The sequence below is a fragment of the Solea solea genome, chromosome 8 (assembly GCF_958295425.1).
Source record: "Solea solea chromosome 8, fSolSol10.1, whole genome shotgun sequence".
In the NCBI taxonomy this organism is placed as follows: Eukaryota; Metazoa; Chordata; class Actinopteri; order Pleuronectiformes; family Soleidae; genus Solea; species Solea solea.
In genome coordinates, this window is record NC_081141.1 from 15,859,778 (window position 1) to 15,879,932 (window position 20,155).

At 36.7% G+C, this 20,155-nt stretch overlaps 1 protein-coding gene across 2 annotated transcripts in view; it reads right to left on the reverse strand.

Annotated features, from left to right (window-relative positions):
* The window catches only part of hsd17b4 (hydroxysteroid (17-beta) dehydrogenase 4), a 37,419-nt gene that overhangs the window by 11,891 nt on the left and 5,373 nt on the right, over positions 1–20,155 (reverse strand). The window contains exons 8-23 of one of the 2 annotated variants that reach the window (XM_058636799.1): positions 19,668–19,855; positions 17,490–17,581; positions 16,633–16,657; positions 16,415–16,543; positions 15,205–15,311; positions 13,644–13,756; positions 12,625–12,742; positions 12,407–12,458; positions 11,432–11,503; positions 10,160–10,263; positions 9,992–10,057; positions 9,626–9,695; positions 9,422–9,528; positions 8,176–8,262; positions 7,988–8,074; positions 7,753–7,891 (exon numbers count right to left, since the gene is read on the reverse strand). In XM_058636799.1, the coding sequence (XP_058492782.1) occupies positions 7,753–7,891; positions 7,988–8,074; positions 8,176–8,262; positions 9,422–9,528; positions 9,626–9,695; positions 9,992–10,057; positions 10,160–10,263; positions 11,432–11,503; positions 12,407–12,458; positions 12,625–12,742; positions 13,644–13,756; positions 15,205–15,311; positions 16,415–16,543; positions 16,633–16,657; positions 17,490–17,581; positions 19,668–19,855 (1,556 nt within the window). Of the gene's footprint in view, positions 1–7,752; positions 8,075–8,175; positions 8,263–9,421; positions 9,529–9,625; positions 9,696–9,991; positions 10,058–10,159; positions 10,264–11,431; positions 11,504–12,406; positions 12,459–12,624; positions 12,743–13,643; positions 13,757–15,204; positions 15,312–16,414; positions 16,544–16,632; positions 16,658–17,489; positions 17,582–19,667; positions 19,856–20,155 lie in introns of both variants that reach the window. The other variant, XM_058636798.1, reaches the window with a different exon arrangement.

A 20,155-nucleotide genomic window follows, 5' to 3' on the forward strand; every position in this document is an offset into this window, starting at 1 on the left:
TAAAAAGGCATGCTATATTATGTTGTCCAAAATGAGACAAAAAAGTCATACTAAAGTATGTCGTCCAAAATCACTCAAAAAAAGTCATAGTATAGTATGTCGTCCAAAATCATTAAAAAAGTCATACTATAGTATGTCATAGTAAATCACTCAAAAAAAGTCATAGTATAGAATATCGTCCAAAATGAGACAAAAAAGTCATACTATAGTATGTCGTCCAAAATCACTCAAAAAGTCATACTATAGTATGTCGTCCAAAATCACTCAAAAAAAGTCATACTATAAATGTCGTCCAAAATCACTCTTAAAAGTCATAGTATAGTATGTCGTCCAAAATGAGACAAAAAAGTCATACTACTTTTTATGACTATGTCGTCCAAAATGAGACAAAAAAGTCATACAATACTATGTTGTCCAAAATCACACAAAAAAGTCATACAATACTATGTTGTCCAAAATCACTCCAAAAAGTCATACTATAGTATGTCGTCCAAAATTAGCCAAAAAAGTCATACTATAGTATGTCGTCCAAAATCAGACAAAAAAGTCATAGTATAGTATGTCGTCCAAAATCACTCAAAAAAAGTCATGCTATAGTATGTCGTCCAAAATGAGACAAAAAAGTCATAGTATAGTATGTCTTTCAAAATGAGACAAAAAAGTCACACTATAGTATGTCGTCCAAAATCACTCAAAAGTCATACTATAGTATGTCGTCCAAAATCACACAAAAAAGTCATACTATACTATGTCGTCCAAAATCACTCAAAAAAGTCATACTATAGTTTGTCGTCCAAAATCACTTTAAAAAGTCATACTATAGTATGTTGTCCAAAATCACTCTTAAAAGTCATAGTATAGTATGTCGTCCAAAATGAGACAAAAAAGTCATACTACTTTTTATGACTATGTCGTCCAAAATGAGACAAAAAAGTCATACAATACTATGTTGTCCAAAATCACACAAAAAAGTCATACAATACTATGTTGTCCAAAATCACTCCAAAAAGTCATACTATAGTATGTCGTCCAAAATGAGCCAAAAAAGTCATACTATAGTATGTCGTCCAAAATCAGACAAAAAAGTCATAGTATAGTATGTCGTCCAAAATCACTCAAAAAAAGTCATGCTATAGTATGTCGTCCAAAATGAGACAAATAAGTCATACTATAGTATGTCGTCCAAAATGAGACAAAAAAGTCATACAATACTATGTTGTCCAAAATCACTCAAAAAAGTCATACTATAGTATGTTGTCCAAAATCACTCTAAAAAGTCATACTATAGTATGTCGTCCAAAATCAGACAAAAAAGTCATACTATAGTATGTTGTCCAAAATCACTCTAAAAAGTCATACTATAGTATGTCGTCCAAAATCACTCAAAAAAAGTCATGCTATAGTATGTCGTCCAAAATGACACAAATAAGTCATACTATAGTATGTCGTCCAAAATGAGACAAAAAAGTCATACAATACTATGTTGTCCAAAATCACACAAAAAAGTCATACTATACTATGTCGTCCAAAATCACTCAAAAAAGTCATACTATAGTTTGTCGTCCAAAATCACTTTAAAAAGTCATACTATAGTATGTCGTCCAAAATGAGACAAAAAAGTCATACTATAGTATGTTGTCCAAAATCACTCTAAAAAGTCATACTATAGTATGGCGTCCAAAATCAGACAAAAAAGTCATACTATAATTTGTCGTCCAAAATCACTATAAAAAGGCATACTATAGTATGTCGTCCAAAATGAGACAAAAAAGTCATAGTATAGTATGTCTTTCAAAATGAGACAAAAAAGTCATACTATAGTATGTCGTCCAAAATCACTCAAAAGTCATACTATAGTATGTCGTCCAAAATGAGCCAAAAAAGTCATAGTATAGTATGTCGTCCAAAATCACTTTAAAAAGTCATACTATTGTATGTCGTCCAAAATGAGACAAAAAAGTCATACAATAGTATGTCGTCCAAAATCACTCAAAAAAAGTCATACTATAGTATGTCGTCCAAAATGAGCCAAAAAAGTCATAGTATAGTATGTCGTCCAAAATCACTATAAAAAGGCATGCTATAGTATGTCGTCCAAAATGAGACAAAAAAGTCATACAATACTATGTCGTCCAAAATCACTCCAAAAAGTCATAGTATAGTATGTCGTCCAAAATCATTAAAAAAGTCATACTATAGTATGTCATAGTAAATCACTCAAAAAAAGTCATAGTATAGAATATCGTCCAAAATGAGACAAAAAAGTCATACTATAGTATGTCGTCCAAAATCACTCAAAAAGTCATGCTATAGTATGTCGTCCAAAATCACTCAAAAAAGTCATACTATAGTTTGTCGTCCAAAATCACTTTAAAAAAGTCATACTATAGTTTGTCGTCCAAAATCACTTTAAAAAGTCATACTAGGGTATGTCGTCCAAAATGAGACAAAAAAGTCATACAATAGTATGTCGTCCAAAATCACTCAAAAAAGTCATACTATAGTATGTTGTCCAAAATCACTCTTAAAAGTCATAGTATAGTATGTCGTCCAAAATGAGACAAAAAAGTCATACTACTTTTTATGACTATGTCGTCCAAAATGAGACAAAAAAGTCATACAATACTATGTTGTCCAAAATCACACAAAAAAGTCATACAATACTATGTTGTCCAAAATCACTCCAAAAAGTCATACTATAGTATGTCGTCCAAAATTAGCCAAAAAAGTCATACTATAGTATGTCGTCCAAAATCAGACAAAAAAGTCATAGTATAGTATGTCGTCCAAAATCACTCAAAAAAAGTCATGCTATAGTATGTCGTCCAAAATGAGACAAATAAGTCATACTATAGTATGTCGTCCAAAATGAGACAAAAAAGTCATACTATAGTATGTTGTCCAAAATCACTCTAAAAAGTCATACTATAGTATGTCGTCCAAAATCAGACAAAAAAGTCATACTATAGTTTGTCGTCCAAAATCACTTTAAAAAGTCATACTATAGTATGTCGTCCAAAATGAGACAAAAAAGTCATACTATAGTATGTTGTCCAAAATCACTCTAAAAAGTCATACTATAGTATGGCGTCCAAAATCAGACAAAAAAGTCATACTATAATTTGTCGTCCAAAATCACTATAAAAAGGCATACTATAGTATGTCGTCCAAAATGAGACAAAAAAGTCATAGTATAGTATGTCTTTCAAAATGAGACAAAAAAGTCATACTATAGTATGTCGTCCAAAATCACTCAAAAGTCATACTATAGTATGTCGTCCAAAATCACACAAAAAAGTCATACTATCCTATGTCGTCCAAAATCACTCAAAAAAGTCATACTATAGTTTGTCGTCCAAAATCACTTTAAAAAGTCATACTATAGTATGTCGTCCAAAATGAGACAAAAAAGTCATACAATAGTATGTCGTCCAAAATCACTCAAAAAAAGTCATACTATAGTATGTCGTCCAAAATGAGCCAAAAAAGTCATAGTATAGTATGTCGTCCAAAATCACTTTAAAAAGTCATACTATTGTATGTCGTCCAAAATGAGACAAAAAAGTCATACAATAGTATGTCGTCCAAAATCACTTAAAAAAAGTCATACTATAGTATGTCGTCCAAAATGAGCCAAAAAAGTCATAGTATAGTATGTCGTCCAAAATCACTATAAAAAGGCATGCTATAGTATGTCGTCCAAAATGAGACAAAAAAGTCATACAATACTATGTTGTCCAAAATCACTCCAAAAAGTCATACTATAGTATGTCGTCCAAAATTAGCCAAAAAAGTCATACTATAGTATGTCGTCCAAAATCAGACAAAAAAGTCATAGTATAGTATGTCGTCCAAAATCACTCAAAAAAAGTCACGCTATAGTATGTCGTCCAAAATGAGACAAAAAAGTCATACTATAGTATGTCGTCCAAATTGAGACAAAAAAGTCATACAATACTATGTTGTCCAAAATCACTCAAAAAAGTCATACTATAGTATGTTGTCCAAAATCACTCTAAAAAGTCATACTATAGTATGTCGTCCAAAATCAGACAAAAAAGTCATACTATAGTATGTCGTCCAAAATCACTATAAAAAGGCATACTATAGTATGTCGTCCGAAATGAGACAAAAAAGTCATAGTATAGTATGTCTTTCAAAATGAGACAAAAAAGTCATACTATAGTATGTCGTCCAAAATCACTCAAAAGTCATACTATAGTATGTCGTCCAAAATCACACAAAAAAGTCATACTATACTATGTCGTCCAAAATCACTCAAAAAAGTCATACTATAGTTTGTCGTCCAAAATCACTCAAAAAAGTCATACTATAGTATGTCGTCCAAAATGAGACAAAAAAGTCATACGATAGTATGTCGTCCAAAATCAGACAAAAAAGTCATAGTATAGTATGTCGTCCAAAATCACTCAAAAAAAGTCATGCTATAGTATGTCGTCCAAAATGAGACAAAAAAGTCATACTATAGTATGTCGTCCAAAATGAGACAAAAAAGTCATACAATACTATGTTGTCCAAAATCACTCAAAAAAGTCATACTATAGTATGTTGTCCAAAATCACTCTAAAAAGTCATACTATAGTATGTCGTCCAAAATCAGACAAAAAAGTCATACTATAGTATGTCGTCCAAAATCACTATAAAAAGGCATACTATAGTATGTCGTCCAAAATGAGACAAAAAAGTCATAGTATAGTATGTCTTTCAAAATGAGACAAAAAAGTCATACTAAAGTATGTCGTCCAAAATCACTATAAAAAGGCATACTATAGTTTGTCGTCCAAAATCACACAAAAAAGTCATACTATAGTATGTCGTCCAAAATGAGCAAAAAAGTCATAGTATAGTATGTTGTCCAAAATCACTCTAAAAAGTCATGCTATAGTATGTCCTCCAAAATGAGACAAAAAGTCATACTATAGTATGTCGTCCAAAATCACTCAAAAATGTCATAGTATAGTATGTTGTCCAAAATCACTCAAAAATGTCATAGTATAGTAAGTCGTTCAAAATCACTCAAAGAAGTCATACTATAGTATGTCGTCCAAAATGAGACAAAAAAGTCATACTATAGTATGTCGTCCAAAATCACTCAAAAGTCATACTATAGTATGTCGTCCAAAATCACACAAAAAAGTCATACTATACTATGTCGTCCAAAATCACTCAAAAAAGTCATACTATAGTTTGTCGTCCAAAATCACTCAAAAAAGTCATACTATAGTATGTCGTCAAAAAAGTCATACTATACTAAGCTATGACTTCTTTGTCACATTTTGGACGACATACTACACCATGATTTTTTTGTCACATTTTTGACCACATACTATACTATGACTTTTTTGTCAAAATTTGGACGACATTCTATACTATGACTTTTTTGTCAAAATTTCGACGACATACTATACTAGGACTTTTTTGTCAAAATTAGGACGACATTCTATACTATGACTTTTTTGTCAAAATTTGGACGACATTCTATACTATGACTTTTTTGTCAAAATTTGGACGACATAATTTGGCCCTCATACTAAACTATGAGGGCCACACGGTGGTGTAGTGGTTAGCACTCTCGCCTTGCAGCGAGAAGACCCGGGTTCGAGCCCCGGTTGGAACAAGGGCCTTTCTGCATGGAGTTTGCATGTTCTCCCCGTGTGTGCGTGGGTTCTCTCCGGGTTCTCCGGCTTCCTCCCACAGTCCAAAAACATGCAATGTGGGGATTAGGTAAATTGGACACACCAAATTGACCATAGGAGTGAGTGTGAGAGTGAATGGTTGTTTGTCTCTATCTGTGTGTGGCCCTGCGATGGACTGGCGAACTAGACAAAGTGGTATTTTGGTGGAATCCACCATTAGAACTTGGAGTTTTCTAACACCAGTTTCTAATACCTGTATTAAAAATCAGCAAATGTCCAAAAAAGTATAACACTTAAACTGTGATTGTTCAAAAACCTTAATATGTTTCAAAAATTTCAGTTAGGTGAGAAAAGTCCGACGTCTTGTGATCCGTTTCAAGTTCAAACCATGTCTCTACGTTAAAGTATGACGACATTGTGAGGCTCCAAACTGGGCTGGATTGTGATAATTTCTTGGGCCATTTACCATTCATGTGTATGTGGAAATTATTTGTAGTTTTTTGTGTTTTTTGTCGCCATGGTTGATCGAAATACTTAGAGAAGTAATAGCACACCATTCCCATTCCTGATGAAACGGCACGTTCTCATATAGGATGTGTTGGGGTTTTTAAAAAATGTGGGACTAGATACGTGCCAAAATATGGGAGGAAGAGGAAAAAGCAGTAACGGAATAAACAGTGCAATGCATTCTAGTGGGAACTCGCTAGAGTTCTCACTAATATGCCTTGCAGCAGCAGGCACTAATAAACACGGAAGAATAACAAGAGATGCTTGCGCTGCAATGCATTCTTGCAGCAGAAGGCACTAATTAAATCAAACACATCACTGTACACCACCTCCACAGCTCAATTGTTCTTGGAGTTATGGATTGGTCACGATCGGCTCATCTTTTGTCCTGGTTTACGTGGTTTATTCACCAGGTTGTTGGCAGGTTTTCAATGTGCGTCAAAGACTCTGTGGACCAGTGTCAGAGCAAATCGTGTTTTCTGAATGATGAGGAGGGAAACTAATGTCTGCCTGTTTGATTTATTTAGGCCTGGTTGTGGACTGGATTTTAGCAGCTGCTACAAATCCAGATTATGTAATTCTCCATGTATTTTATCTGTCCTAATATACAATACACAACCTAAAAACAAATGTGTAAAGTGGTATAGTGGAGGTATTCTTAACTGGCAACTGGTCACCCAGAGCAATGTGAACTCCTACTTTTAAGCCAAGAGATTCACGATTTGGTCAGTGCCATGTTGAATGTATTTCTTTGTAGGAACAAACTGATACAATAGTCCGTATCGATCTGATAATGGTTTAAAATCAATGGATCTGATAAAAACGTAAAATCCGATATATTGCATGCTTCACTATACACAGAGTGTAAAAAATTTTAAATAAAAATCAGCAACAGCATTTTAGCTCAGTCATGTTGTGGGCTTTTTATTTCCCCTTTTTTGATGGGAGGAGAATATTTGTTGCACAGCTGAAGAATTATGTTTGAAATGACTGTATGAGTATCAGCACATACTCTAGTTTGTGATATCGGTATTGCACATGAAAAAGTGGTATCGTGCCATCCCTACTTCTTTGCCCATTTTCCTCTAAACTGGAACATAACAGCACAAAATTGACATCATATTTTATTGGAGAAGACCTGAAACTAACAATTGAAACACTCTTTTTTCCTCAGAAAAATGTTTTAAATCGAGTGAGAGGCAGACTCGTTTTTCCATAGTCTTCAAGTCAAAACAGACTTCACTTTTCAAACCATTGGAGTCGCCCCCTGGTGGCTACTCAGTAAATTTTTATTCTTAAAAACTATGTCTATTTTATGGGCTTTGATTGTAGACAAATGCTGACAAATGGAAGTTTGTTTACATTGTTGCTTCTGTCCTCATTTCACATTGCGTTTTCCTTCCCATTTTAAGTGTTTTATATGCATTATAAGTCTGGTTATTGCCAGATGTAGCAGAGGTAAGTGGTCAGGTTTAAGCTCCAGTCTAACAGGAAACACATGCCAATTGTGGGGACATTAATGACCTAAAATGATATAAATTGAATTCCTGTTGTGTTTCATGTACTGTACAGTAGTCCGTGCACTTACTCCACTGTGCCGTGATCTTGCCATCTTTGGTAATCTCCCAGCCAAACACGGCGTTCACCTTCTTAACCAACTCTGAGCCCGAGTCCTTTATACGACGGCCGATCTCTGCAAACACCAGCTCGCTCTGAAGACCTCCAACCTGCACAATGGTAGGCACCAAGAAACAAGAAGCTTCTGAGCTACTGTGCATGGAAGAATGTGAATTTGAATGCTGAGTATTCTCAGCTGAACATACTTGAGTGAGACTTTCGGGAGAAGCATCTGGGGCATCGTGTAAATCCATGTAGGCCCCTGACAGTAAAATTACATCAGTATCATTCACCTGAAGGGAAGAGATGAGTGATGATCAGGTAAAGGACACGTTAGACTCCTCAATCCCCCCCCACATATGTTTTAATGACTGTAATTCACACTGAAACCCACTTTGCACTGGAAGTGAATCCTGTTGCCTTCTTTCCACATCTCAGTCTTCAGTGACTGACCAGGCACCAACGTCTTAGCAAAGCGAACCTGAGAAAGAGAGACATGATTTTTCTTTTTTTTTTTTGAAAATTCACTCTAGTCTGTAGTTCATAAAGCATTTTAACATCAGCCTTTGGGTTTAAAAACGATTAATCTTGTCTTAACGACACAGTTTTGAACCTGATGAGTGCCTCGACAGATGGACGGGATTCGCCTGCATTATGTGCCGGGCATAATGAAAAATTATGAAAATAAACTGGAAATGAGAACATGACGTAAATAAGAAGCACATACACAATATACCAGGCGTGTCTGTTTGCTTTGGACATAAACATCCTTTTATGACAAACTGGTCGATGTAATTATGATTATATTCTAAATGTATATACACTATAGGTTGCTTTCCTGAATAATAATATTTCACACAATGAGTGCAAACACTGTGTGGGAGATTTGTACAGTGATGATGCAACAAAGGACGTTAACTGAGACTTGCACAAAAACCCGGAGGCAGCTGGTGCCAAAAATAGATCATGAAATCCATATAATTTTTTTTTTTTTTTTTTAAAAACCCTCAACTTTGCAAGTCTGTATAATTGTAAAAAAAAAAAAAAAAGGAGTGTAAGGATTAATGCAGATTCCAAAAAAGGAGGACGACCTCTCCCTTTCCCCAAGCGTGTCAGGGATCTATGGTGGTCTTCCCATACCAGAAAGTATGTAAACACTCTGTCTTATTGTTTTATGCATTAGTTTATGTGGTTGGATCTGTTCTCCTTTGTTTGTGCAGCAGAGAACGACAGTGGCCTGAGCAGACCCAAGAGAGAATGTCATTCTTCTTCATTTGTGCAATAAGCTTCTGCTTCAAAATATATGTACCCGGATGCTGCCCAAACACGATCACGGAAGATGGCAGTCTCTGTTAAACAAGTGCAGTACGTATTAAAGTCTTATTCTAATGCTACAAAAAACTAAACAATGTTATCCAGTAGTACATTTAATTTCTGCCAATAAACTAAATGTATCACACAGGAGCCTTAACACAAAACAAATTCAGACAAGAATTGTTCTCCCTTCAGAGAAAGAAAGATTATCTGTACATGAATGTACTTGTGTGTGTCAAAATATCTCAAATCACTCAAAAGTGGTTCTTGCCTGAGACCTAAAACCTCATCATTAGAGGCTTTGCCTCAACCAGTGCTTTACTCACCTTGATAGCCTTGAATCTGGAGGGGTCGTTGTTGGCAAACTGCTTGAGGACATTTCTCGCAGCAAAGCCAAATGAGCACAGGCCATGCAGGATGGGAGCCTTGAATCCTGACCAAAGAGCACGCAAGATCAAAACACAACATTTGGCCAAGACAAACTTTTACAGATTTAATGAAAAAGACTAAATAGATGTCCAGGCTCTCACCTCCCATGGCAGCAAAGCTGGGGTCTATATGAAGAGGATTCCAGTCTCCACTCAAACGATACAAGGCTGCCTGAGGCCGCAGAGGAAACAGACAGTAATCTAGATCTAACTCATAAACAACTGAACCTTTCAAACGCAAATGTGGGATGAAATTAAAACATAATGACAGCAACAGAAGAGACACCTAAAATAAGAAGCACTTTGAAGTGATACAGTTGCAGTCCTTTAAAAAGCTCAAGGGGTTTAGTTTTATACATTTTTTTTTTAAATATTTTCTGCTGCAAACACAGTCAGCGATATTTTTTTTGCCGTGTCTTTAACATTTTGTCTCAAACTTTTTTGTAAGTTACAATTATCGACACTCACTTGGTCTCTTGTGGTAAAATCAGTCACCACAGCATCTGGTGGTCGTTGAGGTGGTGGCACAGTAGCCTGAAGAAAATAACACAGTAGTAAAAACAAATAGGTGAGGCAACATTTACTTTTTTTGTGCCTTATTTTGTCCTAATTTTGGGTGAATTAATAGTCATCTACTTTCGCTTTATTGGAGTTTCTCTTCCCTCCAAAGCCTCCAGCTCCGGTCACAAACAAAGAAAACTGGTTGAAGCAGAGCAGCTCGTCGCCACAGTAGGTGTTCACTGCAAAACGGCACAAATCTGAAGTTTAAACTACAAAAATATTAGTACTAGTTAATACCAGTCTATTACACATATTTAACAATCCGCAAGAAGAAAAAAAGACTAATATTAACAATGGTATCCAGTATTATTATTTATCATACTTTTTTACTGCAGCATAAATGTGTGAGCAGCAGAATATCGGCATCACGACAAGCTGAGGGGAATCTTCTTTGGGGCAATTATTTTACTAAATTAATCTTTTACATGCCAAACCTCCACGTTACAATATTTTTTAGCTGCACGCCCCTGATTCAATTTTGTCAAAGATCAGTGAGGGTAAGGAAGAAAAAGAAGAAGAATGGTACAAAATGAAAATACCCAGCTCATGCCTAAATACTGTATGTTAAGGTATCTGTACTTGCAGTAGATCAAATTGTAGTGTAACTTTTTTTTCTTTAGTGTAACGTTTTCAGTATGCTGCATACTGAAAACACTGCCTCAGTCAGGTCTGACAGTAGAATAATGACATCATCAACACAGACACTTATAGTTATGTACTACAGCTCGAAATTAGGACCCACCACTGACTATTTTACTTGCATTAGTTAAAACATTAGCTGCTTTTTCCTCTCTTAAGATCTTTTTCAGCATTCAGTACACAACAGCTTGTGCCACATATTGTAATATCAATATGTACATGTACATCTACAACAACACCCGCCGCCTCTCCTGCATTTCTTAACTACAGCACAATTTCAGTGAAATAAGAGAGCAGGAGGAAAGCAATACAGACAAACAGGGCTGCTTCTGTGTGACGTCCCAGAGATGACTTTACTCCAGGAAGCCGACAGCAGGATAGTTTGTATTAAGAAAATTACAAAACTTTTACTTTAGTGAATCCTTAGGGGGAAAATCAGGTCTACGTCATTTGTTTTAAGATGGATTCATTGCATAGCAAAGTGGTTCTAATAACATCCATCTCTTTGGTAACATCACACAGAAATATGAGCCATTCCTAGTCCATTATTTCAATCCCTGCAGACACAGACTGTAAATTAATTTTCATTCATTCAGCCTTAGAGGCGACTTTCAGGGAGAGACATATTAAAGTGATGAAAACAAATGAATCTGAAATACACACGCAGCACGATACAAGTTGTGCAACATGAGAGGCGAAGAAACTCACCGTCCAAGATGATGACGGCTCCAGAGCCTTTGTCCAAAACATCTGCTATGGTGGACTGAGAAGTTAGTGGACCTGAAAATGTGTTGAAAACATTTACTCTCTGGAATAGGGTTATGTAATGTAAACACTAGTTCATTTAAATTTTGTACTGGAATTATTTTCATAATGATGTTTTCTGTGGTAAACACATTTGTTATTTGGATTAGGAAACAGAAGTTGTCAGCAGTAATTGCCTTTTCAGTTATAGAAGTATCTAAATATATGTATTGTAAAAACATAAAAAAAAATAATATTAATATCGTTCCCATGAATTATCTTGAGAGCTGCTTAAGCAAAAAGGGGAGCAAGAGGGCTGAAGCTGCATGATGGACAGAGATGGTGTGATTTGAGTTTTATTTTAGGTTGGGAATGAGTTACAAAAAAAGCCTGGCATAACGGAGAATCATTATTATGGAATCATTATTACCAGATTAATATTTCATGAGCACATTTTACCTATTTCATGGGCACAAATTAGTATTTAGTTTTTCCCCCTGTGTCATCCCTGGGGCTCCATATAATGGAAATAATGAGAGATTTGTCTTTCTTTGGTTAGTGTCTGCACCAGCCAATCACTGTCTGGGTTTTTACTTTTTGTGTATTTATCGCAAATATTTTCCAGATATTGCCTGAGTTCCAAGAGTGACCTTCAAGAATTCGTCTTATAATTGTAATAGTGTATATGAGAGGCAAATAAAAATTGAACTAGTCTGGCATGTGCTTCCCCTACAGTGAATCATAGCTTCAAAAATAAATGTCCAAATCAGAATTCATAATATTGAAGGCATCTGGCATCATAAATGCTAGATTCTAAGTCTAATTAAACTGGTTACATAATATGTAATAATAGGTGATATGAATCCAGCTAAAATACTAAATATGAAGTACTTAAACACAATCAAGAGTGTGAGCTTCAACAAGCAAGGGAGAGAATACCTGAAGTTGGTAGAGGCTTGTAAAGCTCCAGATACTGCTCTCCGTGCAAAAGCTGACAAAAAAAAACCACCAGAACAGCTGTGATATATAATCAGTAGCATGAGATACGTGCATCTACTGTATTATGATTTTTTTTTCCTGTGTGAAATATAACATGGTTAAAAACTATGCATCTTTTTGCTTTAGAAAGTGTCTAATAAGCATGCGTGTTCTCTAACCTTTGTCAAATCAAAGTTGATTCCAGGGACAGAGGTGAGTTCCATCATTGCCGCCTGAGCAGGAATGACTCCGAAGGTGGGGAGGCAGCCAAAATCTTGATGGCCTTCGTACAGGAACCTATATGAAATCGTTAGGTTATAAAAACACTGCAGGCAAATCTGCTTTTATTGCAATACAATTTTCTTATACTGATATAACAAAGGTAAAAGACACAACACATTAAATGTTTATGTTCAGATTTGTGAAATGTGTCTCTGTTAGACAAAAGTTTAGCATTTTCTTCCCAGTTTTACCCTCATAAAGATGTTTATAAATGTGTTTAACTGGTTTCTTCAACTTTCATTCAGGAGCTAAAAATGAGCCTTTAACCATCTGATATTTTAACACTAATTATCAATAGAAAATTATTTGAAACTTTGTTATTGTAATAAGGTTTTTGGCCATACAGCTCAGCTCAGCTCTAATCACACCTCTTCAGGCAGAATATACACACTGGTATTAGCAAATGATCTAATCAGAATTCAGAGAGTCCAAAAATTATCAACCAATCTGCATGAGTTGCTTTGGTGACGACGTAACCACCTTTGCAAAGCTGCTTTCAAACACAGACGCAGGAAAAAACGCAGGTGTATTTTTCAACCAATGTAGTCACAGTGCAGAACTCCACTGCCCAATAGAAAACTCTGCAGTGAGGTATACATCAGTGGTTGGACTGCAGTCCAACCACTGATGTTGGGCTGCAGAGTTGGGCTGCAGTCTAAACAAAGGCCAAACAGTCTCCAAATCAGAATTCAATTTGGATATGCAGAAAAAATCTAAATCTTTTCTGGCAGTTTGAAAAAGGTCCCACAGCTACTGAACTGTAAGAAAATCATACTTTCATAGGAATAATTTATGAAGCTACCAAGTGTTTCTTTCTCCCGACAGATCGGTGTAAATGTAAATTGATCAGTACATGACCTGTCAGACCTCTTAAAGCAGTTACAGCCATTAGCCTCCAGCATATTCTGATACACACCTAAGATGGTCAGGTTCTTTGGTGGACATGCCGACCCCCAATGCATAGAGGATACACTGTGCGTGATTGTAGTTAAATGTGTTTGGTGGTAGTTTATGTCCCACTGCCTCCGCCTAAGAAGAGAGGAGAGGAGAAGATTTAAGAGAGGACATAGAAAAATTAAACATGAACTTGGACAAAAAACAAATGACTGCTTCAAAGCTCAACCCAAGCATTATAACCACAGTCAGAAGGGAACTAGCCAGGGAAAATCCCACAGGGGTGGACCATAAAATAAAAAAGAAATATTTTCTTTTTGTAGAGCAACAACATCTGATTTCAGCTCGAGGTAATAAGTTAATTACTGCCTGATACTTGTATAATGAGTACACGCTGCATCACTTTCCACGCTGCACTAAATGAAGCATTCGTTCTGATTAAGCCATCATTGTTTAGACTGTAATGACTGAGGCGGCTGTTCAGAGTAACATTCCCTAATATTACAGAACTGGTAGAAGAACATATAGTGCACAGGAATCCCACTAAATATTTGGGGTATTAAACACAATGGAGAAAGGGGGGAGTGGTATTACAAACACAGATGAGTCCCTGCATAAAACAATGGCGGGCTGTGGATAACTGTGCCTGTTTGTTTGGATAATTATCTGCTGTTATATAATTATAGTCGTGTGAGCTGTAATGAGTTCACTTTCTGCGATTCAGAAACAATGAACACAATGAACCCAGGGAGCTGTTGTTGCTGTAATGTGTAGCACTTTAAAAGCTAATCGGAGTTGGCACTTGTCTGGTACCTCACTATTTCATATTTACAGGAAAAATCAAGTACTTATGAATGTTGTGGAGGGGGGGAGGAGGGTTGTCGGGGACGTAATTGTCTCTGGCAGCGTGGTGGTATTAAAGAGTCATGAGCTGCCATGTTTGTAACAGTCAGAGGTTACAGCTTCATACAAGACATTACCAACCAACCATTGCAAACACTCGCACAGCTTTTGTGGTGGAAACGATGACAGAAGCGAGAGGAGATGGTAAAGGTACAACACTGAGGCACCAGTTGGGAAAATAAGATGAATAGAGAACAAAATGATTAAGAAAAGATAACAGGGACAGAGGGATTATTCACTTTAAGGTTTCTGCACTGTCAGCCAAGGCAAAATTAAGGCTAAAAGGCATTTAAAGTATCTTTTACAATCAGACGCCTTATTAAATACTGCAAATTATATTATATTTACGTGACTGAAACCATGCACAGGCAAACTGCCTCATAATTAGAAGTACTAGTGATGATTTTGTGATGGTGGTGCAGGTGTGTAGGAGACTGTGTTATTGTTGCGGCAAAACAAATTAAGTATCATCGATGATATATCGTATAATATTATAGCTACTGAGGCTAGCAGCAAAATTGGTGTTTCACGCTGTGCTGACCCAAAACTTGAAAACATAAACTAATATGATATATGACAGTATGTAAGTCTATTACTAAGGTCAATGAATAATGTTCCTTATGTATTTTAAGGCTCTTTGACAAATGATTTTTTAAGACCAGCAATGGCCATGTACTTACAGGACTCATCCCTGAACTGGAGACTGAAGCAGCAGCTGTTGGATTTGCACCAACCTCTCCCTCTGACTCCACTTGAGACAGCGTGCTCACAATTAACTGGAGAGACTCTACACAAAAAGTAAGAGGTAACAAATGAGTGAAATCACATGAGAACAGGATGTGATGATGAGGGGACGGATAAAGGACTGCTCTGAATTTGAATCTCTACTGCCAGAGAGAATGAAGACATAACGCAGACTTACTGATGAACCATCCAACAGCTCACCGTGGCTAGATTTATACTGCTAAAATGATCAAGTGTCATTCCTCAGAAACAAGTGGGAGAGTTTTTGTCATCCAAGACAACTGCGCACTTTCATTTCAAAATAAAGGTGAGTGATGATTTAAAACCATAATTAGCTCTTTTAGATATTTTTGGGCAGCACTCATCTTCGCTCTGAGTCACCAAACACTCAGAACATTTGTCATTATTATTAATCCATTTATTGCAACAAATGGAAATATGGTTAGATTTGGCTAAATATTTGACTTAGCGGCATGCTAAGCACAAGTAATAGACTACAGTGGGCTGATTTCAGCTGGGGCGTATGACTATCGTGTCCTGCATGAATTAACACAAAGCTTCATAAAACAAACAGATGACAGTACAGCTGTCTGTATAAAGACTCATTTGTGTCAAATTTAATTTATTGCTTGTAGTTTCATAAGTTTCTCACTCTTTGTAAAGGCTCAGTAAATGTGAGACTACATGACAATAAACTGACCTTCTTCCCTACATTTTTAATCAATTTATTTAGAAAAGATCAAGTTTGAGATGTCTGGAGATGAGCCTTTGCTCTCTCTCTCAGCAATAGTACATCTCATTGCTTTTCAAAAAGTAATTATTCATGAAGTGTGTCACTTTAATGTACCACTACACAGAAGCAGACGTTCTAAGAACCATGGTTACTTTGGCATTTGAACATGATGATACACAGTGAACTTCAACATGAATCATTCTGACACAACACAGAGTGAGTCAAACACACAAAGTTATGAGGAGGAAAGAGGAACAATTCAAAATAAAACATTTTGTTGTTTTCATAAGATGCGTGTTAAAGTGTGAATACAAATGCAAGCGTACATTTGCATGTAGAGTAAGTACATGATCAACACATGATTGTCAGTTAGTGAATAGATGTGAGAGCACCATCTCCTTAGTATGACTGACCTTGTATATTAGACGGTGTGCTGGAGTCTGTAAAATCACAGATTTTGTCCCACTGGTCCCTGACAGCCTCAGCTGTTATGGGTTGGTTCTTGCTCCTCGCAATGTGTCCCTGAGCACGCTCCCAGCGCACTGTGCATGCAAAGTACAAGGTTGTTCACACAGATACCTACTGATGAAGCAGGGACTAATGAATGGAGAAAAATACACGCAGTACTCACATTTACCAATCCAGCCTGCCCCAGTCTGAAACACGAAATGAAACATGAGCAAATGACACTCAAAAACAAAACAAATATTGGTTCTTCGTTTACATGTACAACTACAGGCGGTGCAGCCTATAGGCAGTACCTGGATTTAAAATGTATGCTGTGCTACAAAGTTTGTGTTCCACCCTTCTATAAAAAGCCATGGGTGAACGGAGTGAGAGATTGAATGGCACTGGTCAAAGAAACTCCATGAGTCCTCTCAGTTACATGTTGGGGCCTGTGTGGTGTATGAACAGTGGAAACTCCACGGCACCATTGATGTGCAGCTGGAGAAGAATGTGTCAAATCTGTGCTCTTTTGGAGACAAATGCTGGAGTGCATTTGTGAGTCAATGAGACACTAACACTGGCTACTTGCAACCTATCCTTTTGGGGACACAGGGAAACATTGGGACTCTAAACAGTGGATCATTTCTTGCAGTTATCGAGCTGCTGGCAAGCTGTGACCCTGTGCTGCAAAAGCTGATCAAGTGGCGCGAGGAGTCTGTTAAATACCTCAGCCCCGCCATCCAAAACAGGCTGATACACATTTTGTCACAGTGTGTTTAGCACGGCTGATATTACCCAAACCACTGCTTTCAGTGATTATGGATTATATTGGTGGGCTGCTGTGCCTCATGTGACATGTTATACTTTTCAAGTCACTGCCGAGTGCATAACTTGTTGTCTTATGTTGTTCAAACAAGTTGGTTGTGTGCGTGTGACCTATGTATGGCAAAACATGGTTACAACATAAGACATTGGTCATGGGCGTAAGACATTGGTCGTCCTACTGAAGTTAAACAAAAGAATATGCATCTTTTCATATACCTCAAATAGTCCTCCATTTTCTTGACACTGATCATGACAGAGCCAGAGGACCAGGGGAGCCACATACTCAGGCTTCAGAGTTGCCAAAAGATCTGATTAAAAACAAAATAAAATGTATAAATATCCAATTCAGTGGTGTTTCCTTTTATTGCATATCCGTCTTACAGCAACAGGTCCTACAGGAGTGTGGCTGGTTTCTTTGCTTGGTACTGTATTATTAAAATATCCAATTTTAGCTTGTTCAATTTTCAAACTTAACATACTTTGGCTACAGAATTGAGAGTAGGGTTATTAGTCACTATATATTTCAAACCGTGTTCCAAAGAAGAAATAAAAATAGAATGAAGAAAACATTCATAATTTTATTTTTGTACCGATCAGGTCAAATATTAATATGTGTACTGCTTTGTAAAGCAGAAAAAATAAGATTTAAAAAAAAACAACAACAGACTGCTACAGATTACTGAAATAAATATGAATTACCATAATTTAAAAATAGGGTCCTAAGCAATAACTTTTAATCCCACACATCATTTAGTATGTGAGGTGTAGAGCTGAAACGATTAATCGATGAATTGATTATTAATCGATTACTAAATTAATTGACAACTATTTTGATAAGCGATTAATCGGTTTGAAGCTTTTTCATGATTAAAACAAGATTTCTGATTGTTTAAGCTTCTTAAATATGAATATTTTCTTAATTTCTTTGCTCTGGATAACAAATTAATCATTAAAAGTCAATCATTTTGGTTTGTGGACAAAACAAGACATTTGAGAACATCATCATTTCCAGGTTTGACGAACACCGATCAACATTTTTTATGGTTTTCTGATATTTTATGGACCAAACGATTCATCGATTAATCGAGAAAATAATCGACAGATTAATCGATTATGAAAATAATCGTTAGTTGCAGCTCTAGTGAGGTGTTTAAAAATAATTTAAAAAGGTCTGAGTCAGTGAAATATGGAGCCAAGTCATTTCCAAAGGTGAGGCCACACTGTGACAGTTGGTACAGCACAGTGTGACAGATGCTCGTCTGCCAGCACTGCAGGGCAGCAAAACCACTCCTTCAATTTGTCACCTAATCTCCTGTCAGCAGAGCTACATCACAGGGCATGCACACTGTGCCCGGGATGTATAGATACACTCTTTATAGACAATGGGGTTTAGTGCATCTTAAATGAATGCAATCATTTTCAGAACACAGCAGACAAATCTGAAAATCACCTCCTTCTAATGTGCTTTTTTTTGCTTGATTAAAATGCTTAACATACAGCTTACACAGTTCACAAATAAGCAACCCAATGCCACATTAAGTTTGGTCCTTGCAAAATATAACATTTATGAAATATATAAATGTTTCATTATTATACTATACTATACTAGCACAGCTAGATAGTAAAATAAGGAGGCCAGATCTGCCTGTTTAAATCAGGAAGTCTTCTTCTTCTTCTTTCTGCTCTTCCCTTTAGGGGTCGCCACAGCGAATCATCTGTCTCCATCTTGTTCTATCCCTTGTGCCCTCTTCTGTTACACCAACTGTCCTCATGTCATCCTTAACAACATCCATGAACCTTCTCTGTGGTCTTCCTCTTCTCCTCCTGCCCGGCAACTCCATCTCCATCATCCTTTGTCTAATACAACCACTATCCCTCATCTGCACGAGACAAAACCATCTCAACCTTGACTCTTATAGTTCCAAACCGCTCAACTTGTTGAGATGTCCCTCAGAATATGCTCACATCTAATGTTGTCCATCCTGGTCACTCCCGCTGAAAATCTCAGCTTCTTTATCCTTTTCTAGCTCCTGTCTTTTAGACTACGGTTGAATCAGAGAGTGATGCAGCAAAACTTTTAAAGCACTTGTAGGAGCATGATTTCATCATGACTGTTGAAATAGGTGGAAAAAAAGAAACCACAGCTCTTGAATATTAGATGACAAATTTGCATGTCAAAGAGGAATGCTGTTGCCTGAAGTTTTGTAAACCAACATTACATTATGCAGCTGCTCAAAAAAAAAACCTGTGGCTAAACCCATTTGCCTATTTTCTGTCCAAGAATATATGTGAATTTAAGAGCTTGACTGCAGCCAAATACCAGGCTGCTCACCACAGTTTGCACAATATAACACAGACCAACTTGCATATATGTTCTTTAATCACTTTGCTCACCAGGGGGCATGACGGTCTCTGTGAGGCGAGAGCCTGCAACCGGAGCAATAGTGTTGCAGTGGATGTTGTATTTGCGTCCCTCAATGGCCAAGGTGTTAGACAGACCCAGCAGACCCAGCTTGGCAGCGCTGTAGTTGGCCTGACCAAAGTTACCATAGATGCCTGCAGCTGAAGCCGTCATGATGATTCTGGCAAAAGACAAGTCACCAAAATATATGGTCATAACTTCTTGGTCTGTGTGAGTGTGATCGTAAGTACAACACTAAACACACGGCTTCAATTCCAACTCCAAAACAAATTTTATTTTACAAAACCTTGACATTAATTTTAGCTGGCCCACTTGTCTTGTTGCAGAGATATTGGCCAGAGCAAATATGTGTTTTCATTTTTAAATCGGTTCATTTTAGGTCTCGACATCCCTCAATTCATTAATTTGAGATTAAATGTCACAAAGGAAGTTCGATACCCACTCGATATCATAAAAGTAG